The 19,618-nt window shown below is 41.7% G+C and overlaps 1 protein-coding gene across 1 annotated transcript in view; it reads right to left on the reverse strand.

Moving 5' to 3' along the window:
• Positions 1 to 367: 367 nt before the first annotated feature.
• UIMC1 (ubiquitin interaction motif containing 1) overlaps positions 368 to 19,618 on the reverse strand; it is an 85,606-nt gene continuing 66,355 nt past the window's right edge. The window contains 4 exon segments of the mRNA XM_063446155.1: positions 368 to 990; positions 2,451 to 2,487; positions 15,134 to 15,200; positions 16,423 to 16,546. Of these exon segments, the coding sequence (XP_063302225.1) occupies positions 756 to 990; positions 2,451 to 2,487; positions 15,134 to 15,200; positions 16,423 to 16,546 (463 nt within the window). The 3' untranslated portion in view covers positions 368 to 755.

Genomic DNA, 19,618 nt, shown 5'->3' on the forward strand with positions numbered 1-19,618 from the left:
CCAAGTATATAAAACTCATTTGACATACATGAACATAAAACACACATAATTCTACCTTTGCAGTCATTTAACACAATGTGTATTATTTTAGTTTGAGACTTTTTTTTAAATACTCCCTTGACATGATGGATGGTTTAGTGGTCCCTGAGGGAGGGGGGTTCTTTACACCCTTACTAACATGGGCGAAAGTTCAACCCCATCATATTTTCAAACTGTTCTGTTCATTGATTTGCGTGGTTTCATTTTGTGTCTTCAGGGACATGTACATATATGTAACTTTGGCATATCTTCTCTTGTTGTATTGGAAAACAAAAATAAAAACTTATATTAGAAGACGAAAAAAAAAAAAGTTTTCACACACTGTACCCCAATATTACACATCTTTTTAATGCACTGCTATGATGCAAAGCTTTGTTTTGACTTTGCATGGGAATGTGAAGAAAAAAATTACTTTTCTGGAAAATCATTATTATGTCTCCCCTACTTGGAAAACACCCAGCATCAGAAAATACTTAAGTGAAAATTCTATGCAATATAATTCATAAAGACGATTCACAATAAAAAGTTCTGCATTATCTATTTTATATACAGTTCTTTTGTTTTTTATGTCAAATAAAAGATATAAATATATTTGAACCAAAGTTCTAAGCTATGAGCCACAAAAGAGAAAAAGTTCACTGGTCCCTGGGTAAAAAAAAATTTGGCTTGGTCACAAAGTGTTTTTTGTAGTTTACAGGGTTTTTTCCCCCCTTTCATCACCGCTTCCTCCATCGACCTTTTGCATCGCGTCTTGGACCTCCACCACTTGGCTGACCTTTTACACGGCGTCTGGGACCTCCACCACCTGGCTGTCGACTGAACTGCTTCTTAAAGTCGACAAGGCAATCTGTGGCCTCTGAAATGGAAACAAATGATCTGATTGGAGAATCGCTGACTGTCAAATCCTCATCATTCATACTTTCATTATTTTCTTCTCTGGGAGGTGAAATCCTAGGTAAAAAATAAAAAAATTTTTTAACAACATATGAGAACTGAATTTTGAAATAATTACAGTAGGTTGAGAAGCTGTGCAGCTGTATAGTAGGGGATAGGTGCAGTAGTGTTTTTGAAAGGGGTGCAATGTATGTGTGTGTGAGGGGAGCAATGTGTGGGGTGCAGTGTGTACAAAGTGCATTGTGTTTGTGAAGGATGTGAGTGTGCGTAAGGGGGCACAGTGTGTAGGGGGTAATTATTGTGGGTCTGTGGTGGTAGGAGGGGAGATTAATAAACTTTTTTTTGTCCCCCCTCCCTTCTCACCTTTGCCTGTTAATGGGGGACAGTACAAGGCAATCCCTGGTGGTCCCAGTGGTTAGAGTGAACTCTAGAAGCTCCTGAGGCTAGTGTTCACTCACGTGAGATTCAGAGTATTGCCATGGTAACTGCAGCAACACTCCAAGCTCGCGAGAGGAAAACAGCTGCAGGTTAGATCTCCCCCGAGTCCTTCCTCCCTCCCTCCCTCCCCTGCCGGCTGCCAGCATTACACTGCTAGCGGGCTGGTGAGGGAGATCTCTGCACTAAAGGAGGAAGTTGGTAAGTGCATTAGAAAGGACCCAGATGTGCATGCACCGGCAAAAGTGTGCCAGCTTAAAGACATGATCAAAAGGACACCCCTGACCCCTAAAGCACTTCAGCTTTCTAAAGTGTTTTATTTATGAAAAGTGTTTTTTCAATAGAAATTGTCACTTTATAAAGTAATGTTGTTACACCCCCCTTGCGTTCAACCAGACATCCTGTTACTTCTTGCTTTGTTTACCTCAGTGGAGCTAAACTAAATAAGCAGGCAATTGCTCAGAGCACCTGCCTTGCAAAGATTTTTCATTGAGCAGTCTGTGATTGGACAGCCCGAACAAATATGGTATAGGCTAGCAGGACTTGGAAGGGCTCCAGACAAGAGATCTGCAGCTTTTGCAAACTGTTTTTAGTTTTACCCCCAATGAAAAAATATATAATTAAAAGCATGCATGTTTTCATTGGCAGTATATCTACTAAAAATTTATGTTATTTTTTTTTTATTTGGTCAGTAGAGTGTTCCTTTAAACAATTTACATGTATTTAAGCACCAATCCTTTAGCTTTATAAGCTGCAGTGACCGCAAATTCTGTTTTCTGAATAGTTTGTTGAAATATTACATGTTTGTGAGACCACAAAACACGTTAAAAATGGTTTGATCATTTCAGGCAAGATACAATTCAGTATAATTCAGGCAGGATAACATTTTAAGTAACTAGGATAAAAACAGGAACAAAACATAACATCTGCAAAGAATTGTACAAATTGAAAAATATGGCAGCAAAGTTACAGGTTTAGGGTTGTAGACTCATCATTAATTGTATGCAGGCAACAGAAGAGGCAATACTAAATGTTAGACGTCACGCTTAATGATGGACCAGCAAAGGGACCGCAACACTCACCTCATACAATCCAGCTCTGGGAGACTGCTGTGTGCTCCTGTAAAACGGATGCATTTAAAAAATAAACAAATAAATAATAATCAGTCTGGTGTGCATAAGTACACATAAATGTATTGCCTATCTAAACACAAACTCTTTACTCAAATGTACACTAAAGAGGCTCGTTAATGCACATTCCTAAAAAATAATAATCTGAAAATCCCCCAGTAAGATCATGTATAAGGGAAAAATAGGCAATACAGTGTCATAAATCCCTTATTTAGTACTGTCATAAGTAATATTAACTGCACCATATCGCACATTCAAAAACAGCCTGTTCTACATGATTTATTCACTTAAATGTGAAGTCCACTGAACAGAAAACTAAACTGCAAAATTTAGGCCACAAGAGCTTATTTACGGGATATGGGGAAGGGGTGGTGGGGTTAGTTGGTGCTGCACTATTTTAGCGCCATGGATGAATGGGCCAAGTCTTGCAATTTCTCTAAAATTCCCTGCTTAGTGAATATCTTCAGTATTATATGCCTTCCCAGCACAATGGCCCATATCAAAAAGTGGTACTTAAAAAGAACCAGAAAAACTACACACCACGCTGTCCTCCAGTTCTTGGTCAAACTGTTAGAGAAAACTTCCCCTTGCTTGGCAAACTTGCTAACGTGGAAGTTTCATTTTTTACATTAAAGGAACACTATAGTCACCTAAATTACTTTAGCTAAATAAAGCAGTTTTAGTGTATAGATCATTCCCCTGCAATTTCACTGCTCAATTCACTGTCATTTAGGAGTTAAATCACTTTGTTTCTGTTTATGCAGCCCTAGCCACACCTCCCCTGGCTATGATTGACAGAGCCTGCATGAAAAAAAACTGGTTTCACTTTCAAACAGATGTAATTTACCTTAAATAATTTATCACATGACAGGAGGCTTCATATTTTGCATAACTTTCTTTACTTTATGCCTCCAGCAGCACAAGTCAATCAGAAAACTTTAAACCAATCAGTAACAGGCATCACATCCATTTATAAAGCCCTGACAGTGACATGATTTCCTCTTTCTTTGCTGCTTACCAGCCAAGGCACAGGTCAGAGTATTTTGCTCCAAACAGTTTTAATTTCTATTACATGTATTATTATATTTGAATGTTCATGGTGTGGTATTTGTCCCCTGCTACCCTCTCCCTTCTCTACCCTGATTATCTGCTAAATTGCTTTTACATTTTGGTATTAGACTTGCTTTTCTTCCCTGATAATTTGCTAGTTGCCTTTTCAGTTGGTATTAGCTTTGTCTCTTTAACCCCTTAAGGACCAAACTTCTGAAATAAAAGGGAATCATGACATGTCACACATGTCATGTGTCCTTAAAGGGTTAATATGATAATTTGCTAACTCCCTTTTGCTTTGTGGGGATTACATTGGTCCTTCTATCCTGATTTTTTTTTTTCTATTGGACTTGTCTCTGCTGGCACTTTGTTGTTTCACTTTCTCCGATTTAATCTTGCGCGGATCGCAGCGTTTTACCGTGATCGCATTTTGTTTGCTCTGGTGCCAGGACTTCAGGGCAGGTCTCTGGGGGTTGGGGGTACCGGGTGGACTCAGTACTGCACCGGCGGGCCGCGATCGCTTTGGCGATTGCGGACCGCACGGCGCATTTGCGCGTGAACGCCGGCCATCTTGAATCTCGCGGCTCTCGCGAGATTCACGTCGGCCATTCGGTTTTAGCCAGTTCGTGATTCCCACGAACTGGCAGTCTGCTCTACATTGTCAAAAATAAAGTTCCTGTGAAATGAAGTTCTCCAAGTCTTTTTCTGGGAGATTATGTATTAAATATTCACTGCTAAAATCAATCCTGTTACACAACACTGGCAGGTGGCATAAAGTTGACAGGATTATGCATGGAGTGTCCACTTATGTAGGACTGATCCCTGCTGTGTGCATATACTGGATGCAGTACTCAGGTCTGCTGGCAGTTTGCTCTATAATGTTACATACAAATGTCATGTGGAATAAAAGTTTTCTTGTAAATCTGGAGGATTAAGACTGGACTTTTCCCTGCTGTGGGCACATAGTGGATGCTTTACTCTATCTGCTGGCAGGGAAATTAAATAGAGCTGATAACTTACTCAGCTCCCTAATCCCACTGGACCTCACAACCACAGGATATACTCCATCCCGACAGGGATACAGGACACAGTAGTGGAGGCACATAACGGAGTGATTAACAGGGGTGACCCCCCTTATGCTGGGTGAACCCCAAGCATGGCAGACACCTCTCCAAAGTGACATTGTGGTTCAGGGGTGACCCCCCCTTACACTGGATGAACCCCAAGAGAATCTGGTCCCTGTCCTTGTGACATACCTATACTGGGGTAACCCCCCTACGCTGGGTGACCCCCAAGCGAATCTGGTCCCTGTCCTAGTGACATACCTATACTGGGGTGAAACCCCTACGCTGGGTGACCCCCAAGCGAATCTGGTTCCTGTCCTACTGACATACTTATACCGGGGTGAACCCCCTACACTGGGTGACCCCCAAGCGAATCTGGTCCCTGTCCTACTGACATACATAGACTGGGGTGAACCACCTACACTGGGCGAATCCCAAGCGAATCCTATTCCAGTACTAGGGACATATATATACTGGGGTGATAACCACAGAGTACGATCTGTTACTGTATGCACAGACCGGAACACAATGGATACATGTATGTCGACAGAACCAGGAAGGAGAGCTCACGGTGCTGCCAAATCTCCACAGTACTATATCCAATAAGGGTGACCCCTTGGATAATTTGGAGGCTACAATACCTCCCCACACACACAGGCTTACGTCCCGACATTACTGACCGCTCATCCCGGTCTTATTGAGGGTGACCCCCTCCTCAGACCACTCCCAGGAAATCTCTAAGTGGTACTGATTGAAACAATTCTGGGTGACCCCCAGTTGTATGTGGAGGCCCACTAGTGGCAATAAGTGTACTGCCGTACCTGACACTGGTTCGGTACCCCACAAACCGAAAGAGTGTCCCAACATGCCATAAGAGACATACATACAGGGGTGACCCCCCTACGCTGGATGACCCCCAGGCTAGTCTTACTACGGTGCTAGTGGCATAGGTATGAAGGGGTGACCCCCCACGCCCTTTTCTAGGGCTTCTACCTTCAGAGTACGCTCTGTCATTGTATGCACAGACTAGGGCACACTAGATGCACGTGTTCCGACACCTCTATGCTTCAACTGGAGGATCCGCACACCCTTCCCTTAACCGAGAAGGAGAACTCACAATACTGCCAAACTCCACAATTCTAGGACATATAAGGATGAACCCTTGGATTATACATAGGGAGGCTTTCACGTCTCCCATACTCGGGCTACGCCCCGACATCGCAGACCGCTCATCCCGATCCTACTGAGGGTGTCCTCATTCTCAGACCACTACCCAGATCCTGAGAAAGTGGTACCTATTGATCGAAATTCTGGGTGACCACAGTTGTACACAGAGGCACACTGAGTGGCAATAGGCGTACTGTTGTACGATCCTGGCTCCACAGACCGAAAAGGTGTGAACCAACAGGTCGGACTTCCCTCAATTCCCCTGACCGATTTTCAGGGGAGGATTAAAGCCGCCAGGGCAGCTCCGGAGGAAGAAGTCCTCTCCAAGATACTGACTAACAAGTCGGACACCTTACCACCTAAACACCATTGGAAGGGCCCAACACGGCTTCCCCAAAGGGGAAAGAGAACACCCCGACTTAGCGGAACCGTCCCTCAGAACGTCCTGTCCATTAAACATCTCAGGCTCCATCATCAGGGGACGAGGACTTCATCCCTCCCCCTTCTCTGGAGATCATGAGAGAACGGAGAGTCTCCATCGGAAGAGATAAAGTGACAGAATCCGCCTAGCAAGAAAGGTTTCCTTAGGCACACTGGACAATCTGGTTTGACTCACGTACCACCCGACACCCAGGGTCATCCGAGAGGGGTTTACCGGAGCACCGGGCACACTTTGCCAACTTCCGGCTTCGGGGAAAATAAGTCCAAAACAAGCTCAGGGTGGAATGCCCATACCCTCTATGAACGAACAAGATAGTCCTTACCAGGGAGCTCGGTGTCACTGCGGGGATATCTATGTCCCGATCAGGCCGGGGTCCACGTAAAGGTGTAAGAGAAGGACTCAAAACCAGTTGGGATGAATTACTGGACATGATCAGCCCCGAGTAAAAATTCTATACTTTGCGGAACTGACCCCACCCAAGACTCACCTCTAGAAACTCACGATGTGAAGGAATGGGTGCAAATGGCAATATGTAGGTTGGGGGAACGCAAGGCAGACAGTGGCGCAGAACGGCGCAAAACAGCCCAATTAAAGATGGATTTTACGGGCGGAGCCTGACCGCGGTTCGGATCAGACGCGTCTCGTCTGAGCTCCTGCCCCAGAACCAGAATATCGGTGCTAACAGTGAACCGTAGCAGCTACCGGCTACAGCCCTAACCCACAAATACTCACCAGCTGACGGTGAACACGGGGGTACCCCCCAAGTTTCAATACGGCTTCAAAGTAACCCGATCGAGGTCTGTGGCCTAGGAAGGCTTGAGCTGGGGTGAGACGGCCGCTCCCCCAGTTCTCTGAACAGCGCTCTGCTCTGCTCCGCTCCCCCCCCCCCCAGGACCGGCGGGGGTCATCCCGGTCCCCATGGCAGACTGCTGAGATGCACAGCTGTGCTCTGACACCCAAACCTGCGGAGAACCGCGGCCCGGACGATGCACCCCAAGATGGCTGCCGACCGACTGCCTCGTGCACAGAGTGGTGCGGATGCTGGGCAACACTGCAGAGCTGAGGCAAACAACAGCTCCTGGAACAAACTCCCTGCACACCGGGCGGCAATTAAAGCATCAACCACCGAAAATAAGTGGTCGGAAAGGAGGCGAGAGATGAGCGGGACCCCCCAGGGCACTCTTCCCACTAGAACCCTGCAACCTCACACGACGGGCCCATCTGGGCCGAAGACCACCGGGGATGTACTCCCAGAGCACCGGCCACCACCGCTGAAGTGCCACAGCTGGCCCCTGCGGGGGAAGACCTCGGCCTCCCACGTGAGTGTCCGGGTACAAGGCCAAAAGGTGCAGGTCTTCAAGACAGCCCGGGGCTATGGGGAGGAACTGCCTGAAAACTGCCTCCGGTCCTCACACCACCCCCTGAGCCTGATACCGAGCCAGGGTATAGGTTGAACCAGGACTCTAAGGCACACGAGCACAGACAGCAAAAGAAACAGGCCGCAAACTGGACTACCTACCTACAAATGTCAGGCTTGCCTGTGCTCCAAATGGCTATGCTCAATGAGAACTTTTGACACCAGTATCGTATGTTCACCGAAGATGAGCATTGAACTAGCGGCTTACCAACAAGTAATCTGTCTGTTGCCAGAGTACCCATGACACAATGCAGACGCACACATAGGACACACACCGAGCATAAATCCTTACCAGCCCAGTAGATCACGCGCACCCACCGCACTCACTGCCAAGCCTGTACAGGGGACATCAGGCCAGACCCAAGCAACACACCAGCGCAGGGAGGGGAGGCGGAGGCCGTGGCTCCTAGGGCCTGCCGCTCTGTTGTGCGATTTATGTGCACACCTGATACGCAGACACGCGAAGCTAGCCTGAGAGAGCGCAGCAAGTATCAGCCTAAGCCTAACCCGGCATGATATATCACATACCGACACACCAGGTACCTAGCTTAATTATTAATCGTCGTGCGCAACCACAGCTCAGTGGCTGACCCGCTTGGGAGATTCCCACGCTTAAAGATTCTGTTGCCTGCTTAGCAAATACTAGCCATATAACTCAAGCCTGATTACCATGCATTAAAAGTTTGTTCACTTTATGGTTTACCAACATGGAATCTACGTATCATACCGCAAGCTAAAGATTACCTAACTATGTCATTTGCATGTTTAACCTAGCATGTTTCATAACCTGTGACTTTCATGTTATACATATATATACAAAATGTGCTGCTTAAACTGCCACACTTTGCAATGCTATATAAATGCCTGCAGCTGCTGTTGTGGCACTGCACGCTTGTTGTAACTTGAAGCACAAATAAAATAAAGAATAAAAAAAAAAAAAAGATGGATTTTACACCTTTGAAGTTAGGGACGAAAGAACAAGGACATGAAGCGGACGGACTATTGTTTTGGTAGTAAGGAAGAAGACAGGAGACTATCGCCCAGTCATCAATCTAGGCCAACCCAATGGTTTTGGGGCATACCGACAACTCAAGAAGGAAGGTATACATCTATTAGGAGACCTACTCCTCGAAAGGGGTTTGCAAGATTGGATTTGAAGGACACTTGCCTACTGGTTCACATGGTGCCTCAAGAAGTTTTGGAAGCTGGCCATGGCGCACTGAAGAGCAAAGGGTATCCGCTGTAGCATACCTAGACGACTTGCTGACCTTTTGCAAGTCCAATTCCTGACTACGTCTACAAACGAGATTTATGTTACTGTTTCGGGAATTGTTGGGATTCATAGTGAACAGAGAGGAGTTGGTTCGATCCCAGTTCCGAGTAACTACGTACCTCTACTTCGGAATAGATTCCACCTTGGGCGGATTACACCTTCCCACATCAGCGATAGCGATTTTTCGTAAGGAAATCCGACGGGTACGGCGGAAAGGCTCCATAATCCCTTGACTATTTCCCAGGACCACTTCACTACCGGTCCAGACATCGGCTGAAAGCTCACTGCCTGAGATCCGGGCACACCTATGAAATTGGGATCAGAATGGCAAGGACTCCGATAGTACTCATTACCGAGGTAAAGGAGCCAAGCGTGGCACCTAGAATAATTGTTGTTAATTGGGATCATCCTCTGCTTCTTCAGTTTTAACTTGCCTTCGGGCAGATCCAAAAGGAGAACATCCTCTATTGATAATGCAGGAGTGGCTAGAGTTGGTGGATTGGTGTCTTCCAAGGGAGACTGGTATGTCAAGGGACTATCGCAACCAACTAGAGACCTATTATGGGACTCATGGACAACAGGTATTCCCCGAAATAACTTATCCGCACGGAACACTTGGAGTTCGCTGGGGTATGGAAAGGGACTGCGATCCTTTTATTAACCCTATCTACCTCGATGTTGAATCTTTATCATAATTTTCACTACGGACCGCTTGGAAGGATCCAACCGTTCCATTAACGGGATACGTTCCGCTATTTCGACGGCGCATAGTACGATTCACAACACTCCGGTCGATCAAGAGCCTTTGATAGGCCGCTTTCTGCGGGGTAGCAAACGGTCCAGAACCATGAATCAAAGTATCACTGTTGTGGGACTTTGATTGGGGTCTTTTGGAACTAGTCCGATAACACGAACCTATCCCTCCGTCAGCCATAGTCACGTTACTTTAGATTTTTCGTCGGGCATCAGATATACTGGAGTTCAACGTAGATGGTCTTTTCGGTATCACCAGAAGGAAGGATCTCTACGGTGTCTCGTAGAACTAAATCCTATTCGCGTCCGTATTTTACCCGGTTCCCGGCGGTTTCCCAGTCTTTGTGCAGTTATAGCGATGTTTTGTTATATGGAGATCCCGACAACACTTAGATTGTCACATTAAGGACATCTGCTGGGCTTATACCAACCATACAAGCCAGTTACCATGAACACTCCGTCTAGATGGGTTCATTGGTTGTTATCGCGAACGGGGGTGGAGACGTGCTTTGGGTACTCATTCAGTACGAGACGCGGCTGCTTCTCAGGCCTTCCTGGGGGGCCTCTATATTTTACAGGCGGCGAATTGGACACGTCGAGACAATTTCCGGATATTTATTTTCGTCAAACCACACACGCATCCTTCTCGCTCATACCACAGCTTTAAAAATGCAAAATATGAAGCCTCCTGTCATGTGATAAAATTGTAGATTATGCTAACGTAGTGTACCTATAATCTTAATTTTAATAATGACAGGAGGCGAGTATTTTCCCTCCCTGTTTCCCTCCCTATACTCTGGGAAATTGTAATTTTCTGGTTGTCATTTCACAGTATAATAAGGTTTTGGATATTTCAGTATATTTATGGGATGCTTATCTGGTTGACAGGTGTTACAGCTGTGGCGATTATCAAGTATACTAAGGTGTTTAATGTTTCAGTATATTAACGTAATATAAATATAGATACATATAGTACTGGATTTAATGTGGACATCAGTTGGGTTTCATCACCTTTCACGTATTTCTGTTCTTTTCAGAGTAACCATCATAAAGATAAAGATCAAGATAAAGCTGGAAGGTTTCAAGTCGTGTTCCAAGTTATGTTCTACACGTTACTCAGGACTGTTATTTGAATTCCCTGACGTTATAATGGACTGTTTTTCGCATCAAAGAAAGAGGAAATCATGTGACTGTCAGGGCTTTATATATGGATGTGATGCCTGTAACTGATTGGTTTAAAGTTTTCTGATTGACTTGTGCTGCTGGAGGCATAAAGTAAAGAAAGTTATGCAAAATACTCGCCTCCTGTCATTATTAAAATTAAGATTATAGGTACACTACGTTAGCATAATCTACAATTGTATCTCAATCTGTAAATTGAACTTTAATCACATACAGGAGGCTCTTGCAGGGTCTAGCAAGCTATTAACATAGCAGGGGATAAGAACATCTTAATTAAAACAGAACTTGCAATAAAGAAAGCCTATATAGGGCTCTCTTTACAGGAAGTGTTTATGGAAGGCTGTGCAAGTCACATGCAGGGAGTTTGTGACTAGGGTTCATAAACAAAGGGATTTAACTCCTAAATGGCAGAGGATTGAGCAGTGAGGCTGCAGGGGCATGTTCTATACACCAAAACTGCTTCATTAAGCTAAAGTTGTTCAGAGGACTATAGTGTCCCTTTAAAAGGACACTGTAGGCACCCAGACCACTTCAGCTCATTGAAGTGGTCTAGGTGCAATATCCCATGTCCCTTAACCATGCAATATTAATTATTGCAGTTATCGAGAAACTGTAATAATTACTATCCAGTGTTAACTCCACCTCTAGTGGCTGTCTACCAGACAGCCACAAGAGGGCTTCCTGGTTTTAAACAGACTTTTGGTCCGTTATCTGACGCTGGACGTCCTCACGCTCTAGGGGGAGTACCTCCAGCATCCATTTTTTCCCCATAGGAATGCACTGAATAATGCTTTCTTATGGGGAAATCCTAATGCGAGCGCAGCCATTACAGCGCATGAGGTCTACCCTGCCGGCTGACATGGGTGGGGGAGGAGCGTGGGCAGAGCCTGAACCAGCGCCGAGGGACATCGGTGCTGGATTCATAAAAGAGATTGATGTAGTTTTAACCTCTTCAGCGATGCGGGAGGGTGGCACTTTAGGATGGCTTTGTTTTCCTGGCACTATAGAATCCCTTTAATTTATAGGGGGGAGGGAGGAGAAGAAAAATGTGGATCTGTCTCCCAAAATGCATGTAAAACACATACTTTATTTTAAACTAAATCTCCTGAAAAATGTGGCCTATAAATGCATATAAAAACACACACCTTATTTTAAACTAAATCCCCTGAAAAATGTAACAAAGGCAGCAATGCGTCTTAACCTTGCTTGCAATATGACTCCCAGTGATTTCTCACTGCACATTTAGTATGTAGACAGGCAGAGATCATAACAACGCTATGTTCTATGTGCAGCAAAAAGAGTAATGTTGCACTCTGCCTTCAAGCCATTTATCCCTAAAGCAACTAAACGTGTGTACGCACAAAGACTTACAAATAGGATTAGGAACATTGCTGCCTTAAAGGGAAACACATAAGCGGAATCCAAAATGTAATTTTACTACTGTTGGGAAGTAAGGTAAATACTTTGGGAAAACTCAAGTAAGTTTAAGCTGAACTGCACTTATTGCTCATTTGTATTACCTACTACTAGATCATCCAGGGCAGAACTAGACCTGGATGCTGGATGTTTAATATATTTGTAAACATTGTAATGTGAAACGATTTTTCTAGCTGGACTCAACGAATCAGAGCGACTTCATTGTCACTTCCTGTGTCCTCTTTCACTGCTGGTGGAATGTAGCAAATGTCTCTCGACAGTGTAAGGCAGTACTGTACAGTAAAATCACATGGCAGATCTCACAGCACACAAAAAGAAAGATGTGACAGCCAAGAACAGGATGAAAAATACATATACTCACATTTCTTGGAGCCGCTGAAACTCCCGCCATTAAACAGCCCCAAGAAACCCTTTTAGAACGACTGACTGTATTTATTGTGCTGATTTCAAAATGTTCACTTTTTATATGTTCTGTGACTACAACTAAATCTGCAAATCTCAATTTATGTATTAACCCCTTAAGACCGCAGCCAAATGTACAAGTTGTGATCCAAAAAAACGTAAACAAAACCTGGCATTTGCGCTATATGTCTGTCCAACCATAATTCACCTCTTTCATATTAAATGCACCCCCCATTATTATATATCATTTTATTCAGGGGAAACGGGGCTTTCGTTTAACATCAAATATTTAGGTATGGAACATAATTTAATATGAAAAAAATATTTAAAAAATGGGAGAAAATAAGAATTTTTTAAATTTTTTTAGTTCTACGTGACATTCTAACTGTGAATGTCATAATACGGTTTGCTTTTACTGCAATACAATACACATATTTGTATTCAGCGATGTCTCGCGTGTAAAACAGTACCCCCTATGTACAGGTTTTATGGTGTTTTGGGAAGTTACAGGGTCAAAAATAGCGTGTTACATATTTCAGTTTTTTTACATTGAAATTCGCCAGATTGGTTACGTTGCCTTTGAGACCATATGGTAGCCCAGAAATAAGAATTACCCCCATGATGGCATACCATTTGCAAAAGTAGACAACCTAAGGTATTGCAAATTGAGTATGTCCAGTCTTTTTTAGTAGCCACTTGGTCACAAACACTGGCCAAAGTTAGTGTTAATATTTGAAAATGCAAAAAACTAATCTGAACGCAAATTTTGGCCAGTGTTTGTGACTAAGTGGCTACTAAAAAAACTGAACATACCCTATTTGCAATACCCTGGGTTGTCTACTATTGCAAATGGTATGCCATCATGGGGATAATTTTCATTCCTGGGCTACCATACGGTCTCAAAGGCAACCTGGCGAATTTTAATGTGAAAAAACTGAAACGCAAACCTTATATTTGACTCTGTAACTTTTGAAAACACCATAAAACCTGTACATGAGGGGTACTGTTATACTCAGGAGACTTCGCTGAACACAAATATTAGTGTTTCAAAACAGTAAAACGTATCACAACAATTATATCGTCAGTGTAAGTGCCATTTGTGTGTGAAAAATGCAAAAAATGTCACTGTCACTGACGATATCGTCGTTGTAATATATTTTACTGTTTTGAAACACTAATATTTGTGTTCAGCGAAGTCTTCCGAGTAAAACAGTACCCCCCATGTACAGGTTTCATGGTGTCTTGGAAAGTTACAGAGTTAAATATAGTGCTAGACAATGTAATTCCCTGAACTTTTGGCCTGGGTTGGCAGGCAGGTCCTGCAAATTGTAATTAATAAAATGACCTAATTATGTAAAATTATTACATAAATATATGCGTAGAATTATTATATATATATATGTGTGTATATATATGTATATAATTTTTTTAAATTATTTTTATTTATATATAGGTATATACATAGTGATATATACGTATATACTTATGTATATAGATATATATATTATTTCGTTCTACATGTATTTTGATATCAATATATATATATTAATTTTAAAATACAGTTAGAACGAAATTACGCATGTTTATATATTTTTTTCTATTTTTTTTTTATTATTTTTTTATTATTGTTTTATTTTTTTAACGTATTTATATATTTATTTATTTTTTATTATATATAAATATATATATAATGAAAATTATATATATATTTAATCAATATCATTGTACGTGTATTTTGATATTAATATATATAATTATGTATATATTAATACACGTAGACAGTGTATGCATATTTATGTGTATGTGTGTATATATATATACTTAGATCATATATATAATAAATATATATATGATCTAAGTATATATAATTTATTTTTACACTGTTTTAAAAAATTTTTTTTTTTTTTCAGACAGCAGGGGGAGTACCTGTCATTACAGGCACTCCCCCTGCTGGCAATGCCTTGGACGGCTATGCCGTCCATGTGATCGCGGGGTCCTCGCAAGGACCTCGCGATCACATGGCCCTGGGCGGCTGAAGAGGACGCAGGGGGACTCCCTGGGCTCCCAGGTAAGTCCCCCATACCGCGATCGCCGGCGTGGGATCGCCGGCGACCGGGTAAGTACATAAGATCGCAGGACGTACTATGCCGTCCTGCGGCTTTTAGAGCCACCAAAATAAGGACGGCATAGTACGTCCTGCGGTCTTAAGGGGTTAATTAAATGTAACCAATATGAAGATGGTACTTTGAACTTGTTTTCTCATCTAATTTCCATGTGCCTTTCTTTTCAGTATCAGAATACAATATATTGTTCAAAATACACTTTCTTATTTATAACCGTTTTACTGGAAGCTCATTAGTGAATTTATCAGGTTAAAAACAAAATGTCAGTTCCAAATCCTTGCATAAAAAGCCATTCCTGTTTACTCATTCACATTATGTATCATACCTGATGTTATTGCTTCAGACTTATCCAGCATACTCAGCAGTCTGCCATTTTGCCCTTTTGATTCCTGCTGTTATAACAAGACCGCAAAAACAAAAAGGTCAAGCGTAAGCTGGGATCCACCATTATATAATCTAAACCAATGACATTTCTGAACAATAACACACAACATGCACACAGGTCCATCTTATATTGACTCACTTATTTTAAGTTATTATTATATTTGACCAATCCGTTATTTAATGTGTTCTATATAATAACAATAATAATAATGTGAAAAAAACCTGCCAGGAGACATCTGCAGGATATGAACTTTAGCAATTTACAGTGGTTCCATTAATCAGAAAAGCGAATGGGAGTGCTGCCCAAGCAAATTAGCTAACAGACAACTTCATTCCTACTTTTCTGAATGGAGCTACAGACAGAAGTACGTGCGCCCTTCCAGTTTGTCGTCTTCTTGTAAAGCCTCTGAGTGAGGAGTTGGAATTACATTCAGCACTTTGTGCATGAAGACAGAAATGGTTAGAATTTTATATTTCATAAATAGTTAAAGCCAACACCTTAATAATAACGGTCTAGTATACAAACACACACTAAAGCAATTGCTGCAAATATGGAAGGATTACTTTCCAGCCAGATATTAATTCAATTATAAAAAATGTTTTAACAATGCAATGTTTTGTGGACCCAGGACATACTTGAAAACGTGAGAAATCTTAATGTATCCATCCTGGTAAAATATTTGATAAATAAATATAAGCATATGCTCTAGTCCAATTGGTGGTCATTATAAACAGCATTCAAAATTACAGGGGCAACAAAATGGTGTGTGATGACAGAATTTTGTTTTTTCTTAATTGTAGACAAGATACGTTTACAGTAGATACAAATACATTACTGATAACAAGCAGGTAAAATATATTAAAGACAATTTGTTATTTAACAAATCGTGAAGTAGCCTTTGTGTGCTATTCCACAAGGATATTAATGTTTTATTTTACTGGAGAATAAAACACCAAAAACAAAACAAAAAAGGACCCAAAAAACAAAAAGTAGGGACTAAATAATAGGTAGTCAGAATACAATGTATGGTGGACAGAATAATCATGCGCAACTGGGTACATACATAATAAAATTCTAATATTATGAGGTCCAGTCCCACAGAGTTCTTTACCAGTGGAATGAAACTCTGCATGTCGTCTTTCTGCTGGTTTCTGCCATATGCTTAACGAAAACGTTTTCATGACTAGTGATATGTTTTGAAGTTGGGACAGACTACAACAGACACTCACTTTGGTGCTCTTCAACCTACGGCTTCTTGGGGTCTCCAGTGTGGCCATTTTTAAGCAATTGTCCACATGTGTCTGATAATCTTCCAGTTGAACCACAGTCTTGCACAAGTAGCATTTTTCAAATCTGTCAAATAGCATCAGGTGGAAAACAAGGTCACTAGTGCAATTTAGGACTATATTAAATAGCATATATCAAACTTGTCCACGCAAATATTCCCTTAAAGGGACACTATAGGCAACCAGACCACTTAATCTCATTGAAGTGGTCTGGGTGCAGTGTCCCTATCCCCCTTAACCTTGCAATGGAAATCATTTTAGTTTTAGAGAAACTGCAACATTTACATTGCTGTACTAAGACTTCTTCTAGTGGCTGTCTACCAGATCGCTACTAGAGGCGTTTCCTTGAATTTTAAGGAGTTTGACACCGTGATATGACGCTGGACATCCAGCATCCGAGAAAATCCCATAGGGAAGCAACAAAGTCAATCATTTCTATGGGGAAGGCCTAATTTGCTCGCAACACTCGCTGCCAAGGTGCGGGTGCTGAGGAACATGTTAATGATAAGAATACATCTTTTTATTCCTAACACTAAAGTGTTGCTCTAATTCAAAAACAAAACTAATTTTGCCATATAAAGAAAGAATTGAGGAAATGACAATAGCTACAAAGAGATACGTTCAAATACAGTATGGTGGCATGCAAGGCCCAGCGTATGCACAGTCCATTAAATATTAAAAATTCCCTCCTTCCTTTAGTGACTTACACTTATTCTCAAAGCAAATGTGCAATACACCTTAGAATCTTCTTCACGACGGTTGTATGATTATACTCTCAGGGTTTAAAGAATCTTTCCAGTCCAGATACTTTAAACATTAAATTTGAAAATTACTTTGATAAATATAATCTGTTTTAGACAGGTTTAGTCCACTAATGTTCTGAAAAGTGAAGTTTACATTCCAGCTTTATTTTGATTGTATTTATTACTTTTGCAATCTGAAAAGGGATGGTTTTCTATATTAAAAAGACCCCAAAAATTAAGACAGCCAGTTGTCACAGAAAGTTCCTTTCAGAGAACTGCCAAATTTACAGTGGTGGGATAATAACGCTACTTTTCTTTCTGAAAAAGTGGCAGAAAAATGCATAACTCCTATGCGTCGCTGAAAATTTTTTGTATATTAAATAAGTGACAGTGTTCAAAAAAGGGAACAGAAGAAACATTTTACAGTTTTAATAAATTGTGCCAAAAATTAGACACAACAGGGTCTCTGATATTTAAGAAATCTCCCCCTTTTTTATTTTAAGTCTAAAACTAGTAAGTAAGCCAATTTTATGTCATTCAACAATTAACCCATGAATATGTTTTGTTAATTTGAAAAAACAAATTCCACCAAAGCCCATGCTTTGGTTTAAAAAAATAAATAAAAATAAAAACTGCTGTGTTTAAATTAAGAGTATCTGCAAAAATGCAGCAGAACATCTAATACATGATGCCTGTTGTCAGTGCTCATTTGCATTTCAAGACGGAAATTCTTGGATAATTGTGGAAACAGGATTTCTTAAATAGCTGTAGGAACAGGATTTCTTGCGTTTCTAATCTCAAGGAGGAACACTTTCAAGTTCAACTTGAGAGACATGCAGGTGATGCATAAACATTTTTTTCCCATAAATTACATCAATCCATAAAATCATCCAACCAAATTGACTTAAAGGACCACTCTAGGCACCCAGACCACTTCAGCTTAATGAAGTGGTCTGGGTGCCAGGTCCAGCTAGGGTTAACTAATTGTTTTATAAACATAGCAGTTTCAGAGAAACTGCTATGTTTATCAATTAGTTAAGCCTTCCCCTTTTTCCTCTAGTGGCTTTCTCACTGACAGCCGCTAGAGGCGCTTGCGTGATTCTCACTGTGAAAATCACAGTGAGAGCACGCAAGCGTCCATAGGAAAGCATTATGAATGCTTTCCTATGTGACCGGCTGAATGCGCGCGCAGCTCTTGCCGCGCGTGCGCATTCAGCCGACGGGGAGGAGAAGAGGCGGATCGGAGGAGGAGAGCAGGAGGAGAGCTCTCCGCCCAGCGCTGGAAAAAGGTAAGATTTAACCCCTTTCCCCTTTCCAGAGCCGGGCGGGAGGGGGTCCCTGAGGGTGGGGGCACCCTCAGGGCACTCTAGTGCCAGGAAAACGAGTATGCTTTCCTGGCACTAGAGTGGTCCTTTAATAACAAAAATATGACAGAGAGAATGCTTTCTTTCCCCACAATATTTTTGCTTGTAGAACCTATAAGATAATTCACCATGATGTCACAACTATAACAGACGTTTTTCCGGGTGGCAAAAAAGTGGGAAACTTAAGTATGGATTAACGAATGTATGTGAGTTGGATTGTAAGGTAATCATTGACTAATTGAAAGAACTATATAAGGTACCTGAAACGGATAAAAACTATAAAACGCTTGAGATGTCTCCATTAGAGAAAGCTTTTTTTATGCAGCCCCACTAGTAAAGGCATGATATCCTTATGCTACTCGTTTTATAACGCCAAGCCCCTAGTTAAATTAAAACACATGTTGTCATGGGAGACGGAGTTGGGTGCCCAGTACGATCTAGAAGAATGGTTCGGTTTTTTTAAAGCTTTAAAAGGTATTTTGTAAATCATTATCAAATGTTATATCGTTGGTACCTGGCCCCGTCTAGATTGCACAACATGAACAATATGTATTCTGACCGGTGTTGGAGGGATTGTGGGGGTGTGGGCAATATGGCCCATATTTGGTGGTTCTGTCCTAAATTAACTAAATATTGGAAATTGATTCACAACCTAATTATTAAAGTGGACAGGACCATTAGCATTTTAACCTCGGAACTAGCCTTATTTAAAAAAAACTCCCGGAGTCCATTAATAGATCAGACAAAATAATCATAGGTCACATTTTGATCGCTGCTACATCCTGTTTACCTAGACATTGGAAGTCCCAAGATGTGCCATCTCTCAGGGAAGTTTTTAATTTGATTCTAGAAAACAAGGCACACAAATTATCCCATAGAGCTAATATGCGTGGTTTCCCAATATTAAAATATAACTGGGATAAGTGGGAAGAAAAAAAATCAAAACAGCATATGGTCTTTGACATATTTGTTATTAAAGTGCATTGATGTAAAAACATATTTTTTTTTGCCATATACACTGTTATGCCTATT

The sequence above is a fragment of the Pelobates fuscus genome, chromosome 3 (genome assembly GCF_036172605.1).
Source record: "Pelobates fuscus isolate aPelFus1 chromosome 3, aPelFus1.pri, whole genome shotgun sequence".
Taxonomy (NCBI): Eukaryota; Metazoa; Chordata; class Amphibia; order Anura; family Pelobatidae; genus Pelobates; species Pelobates fuscus.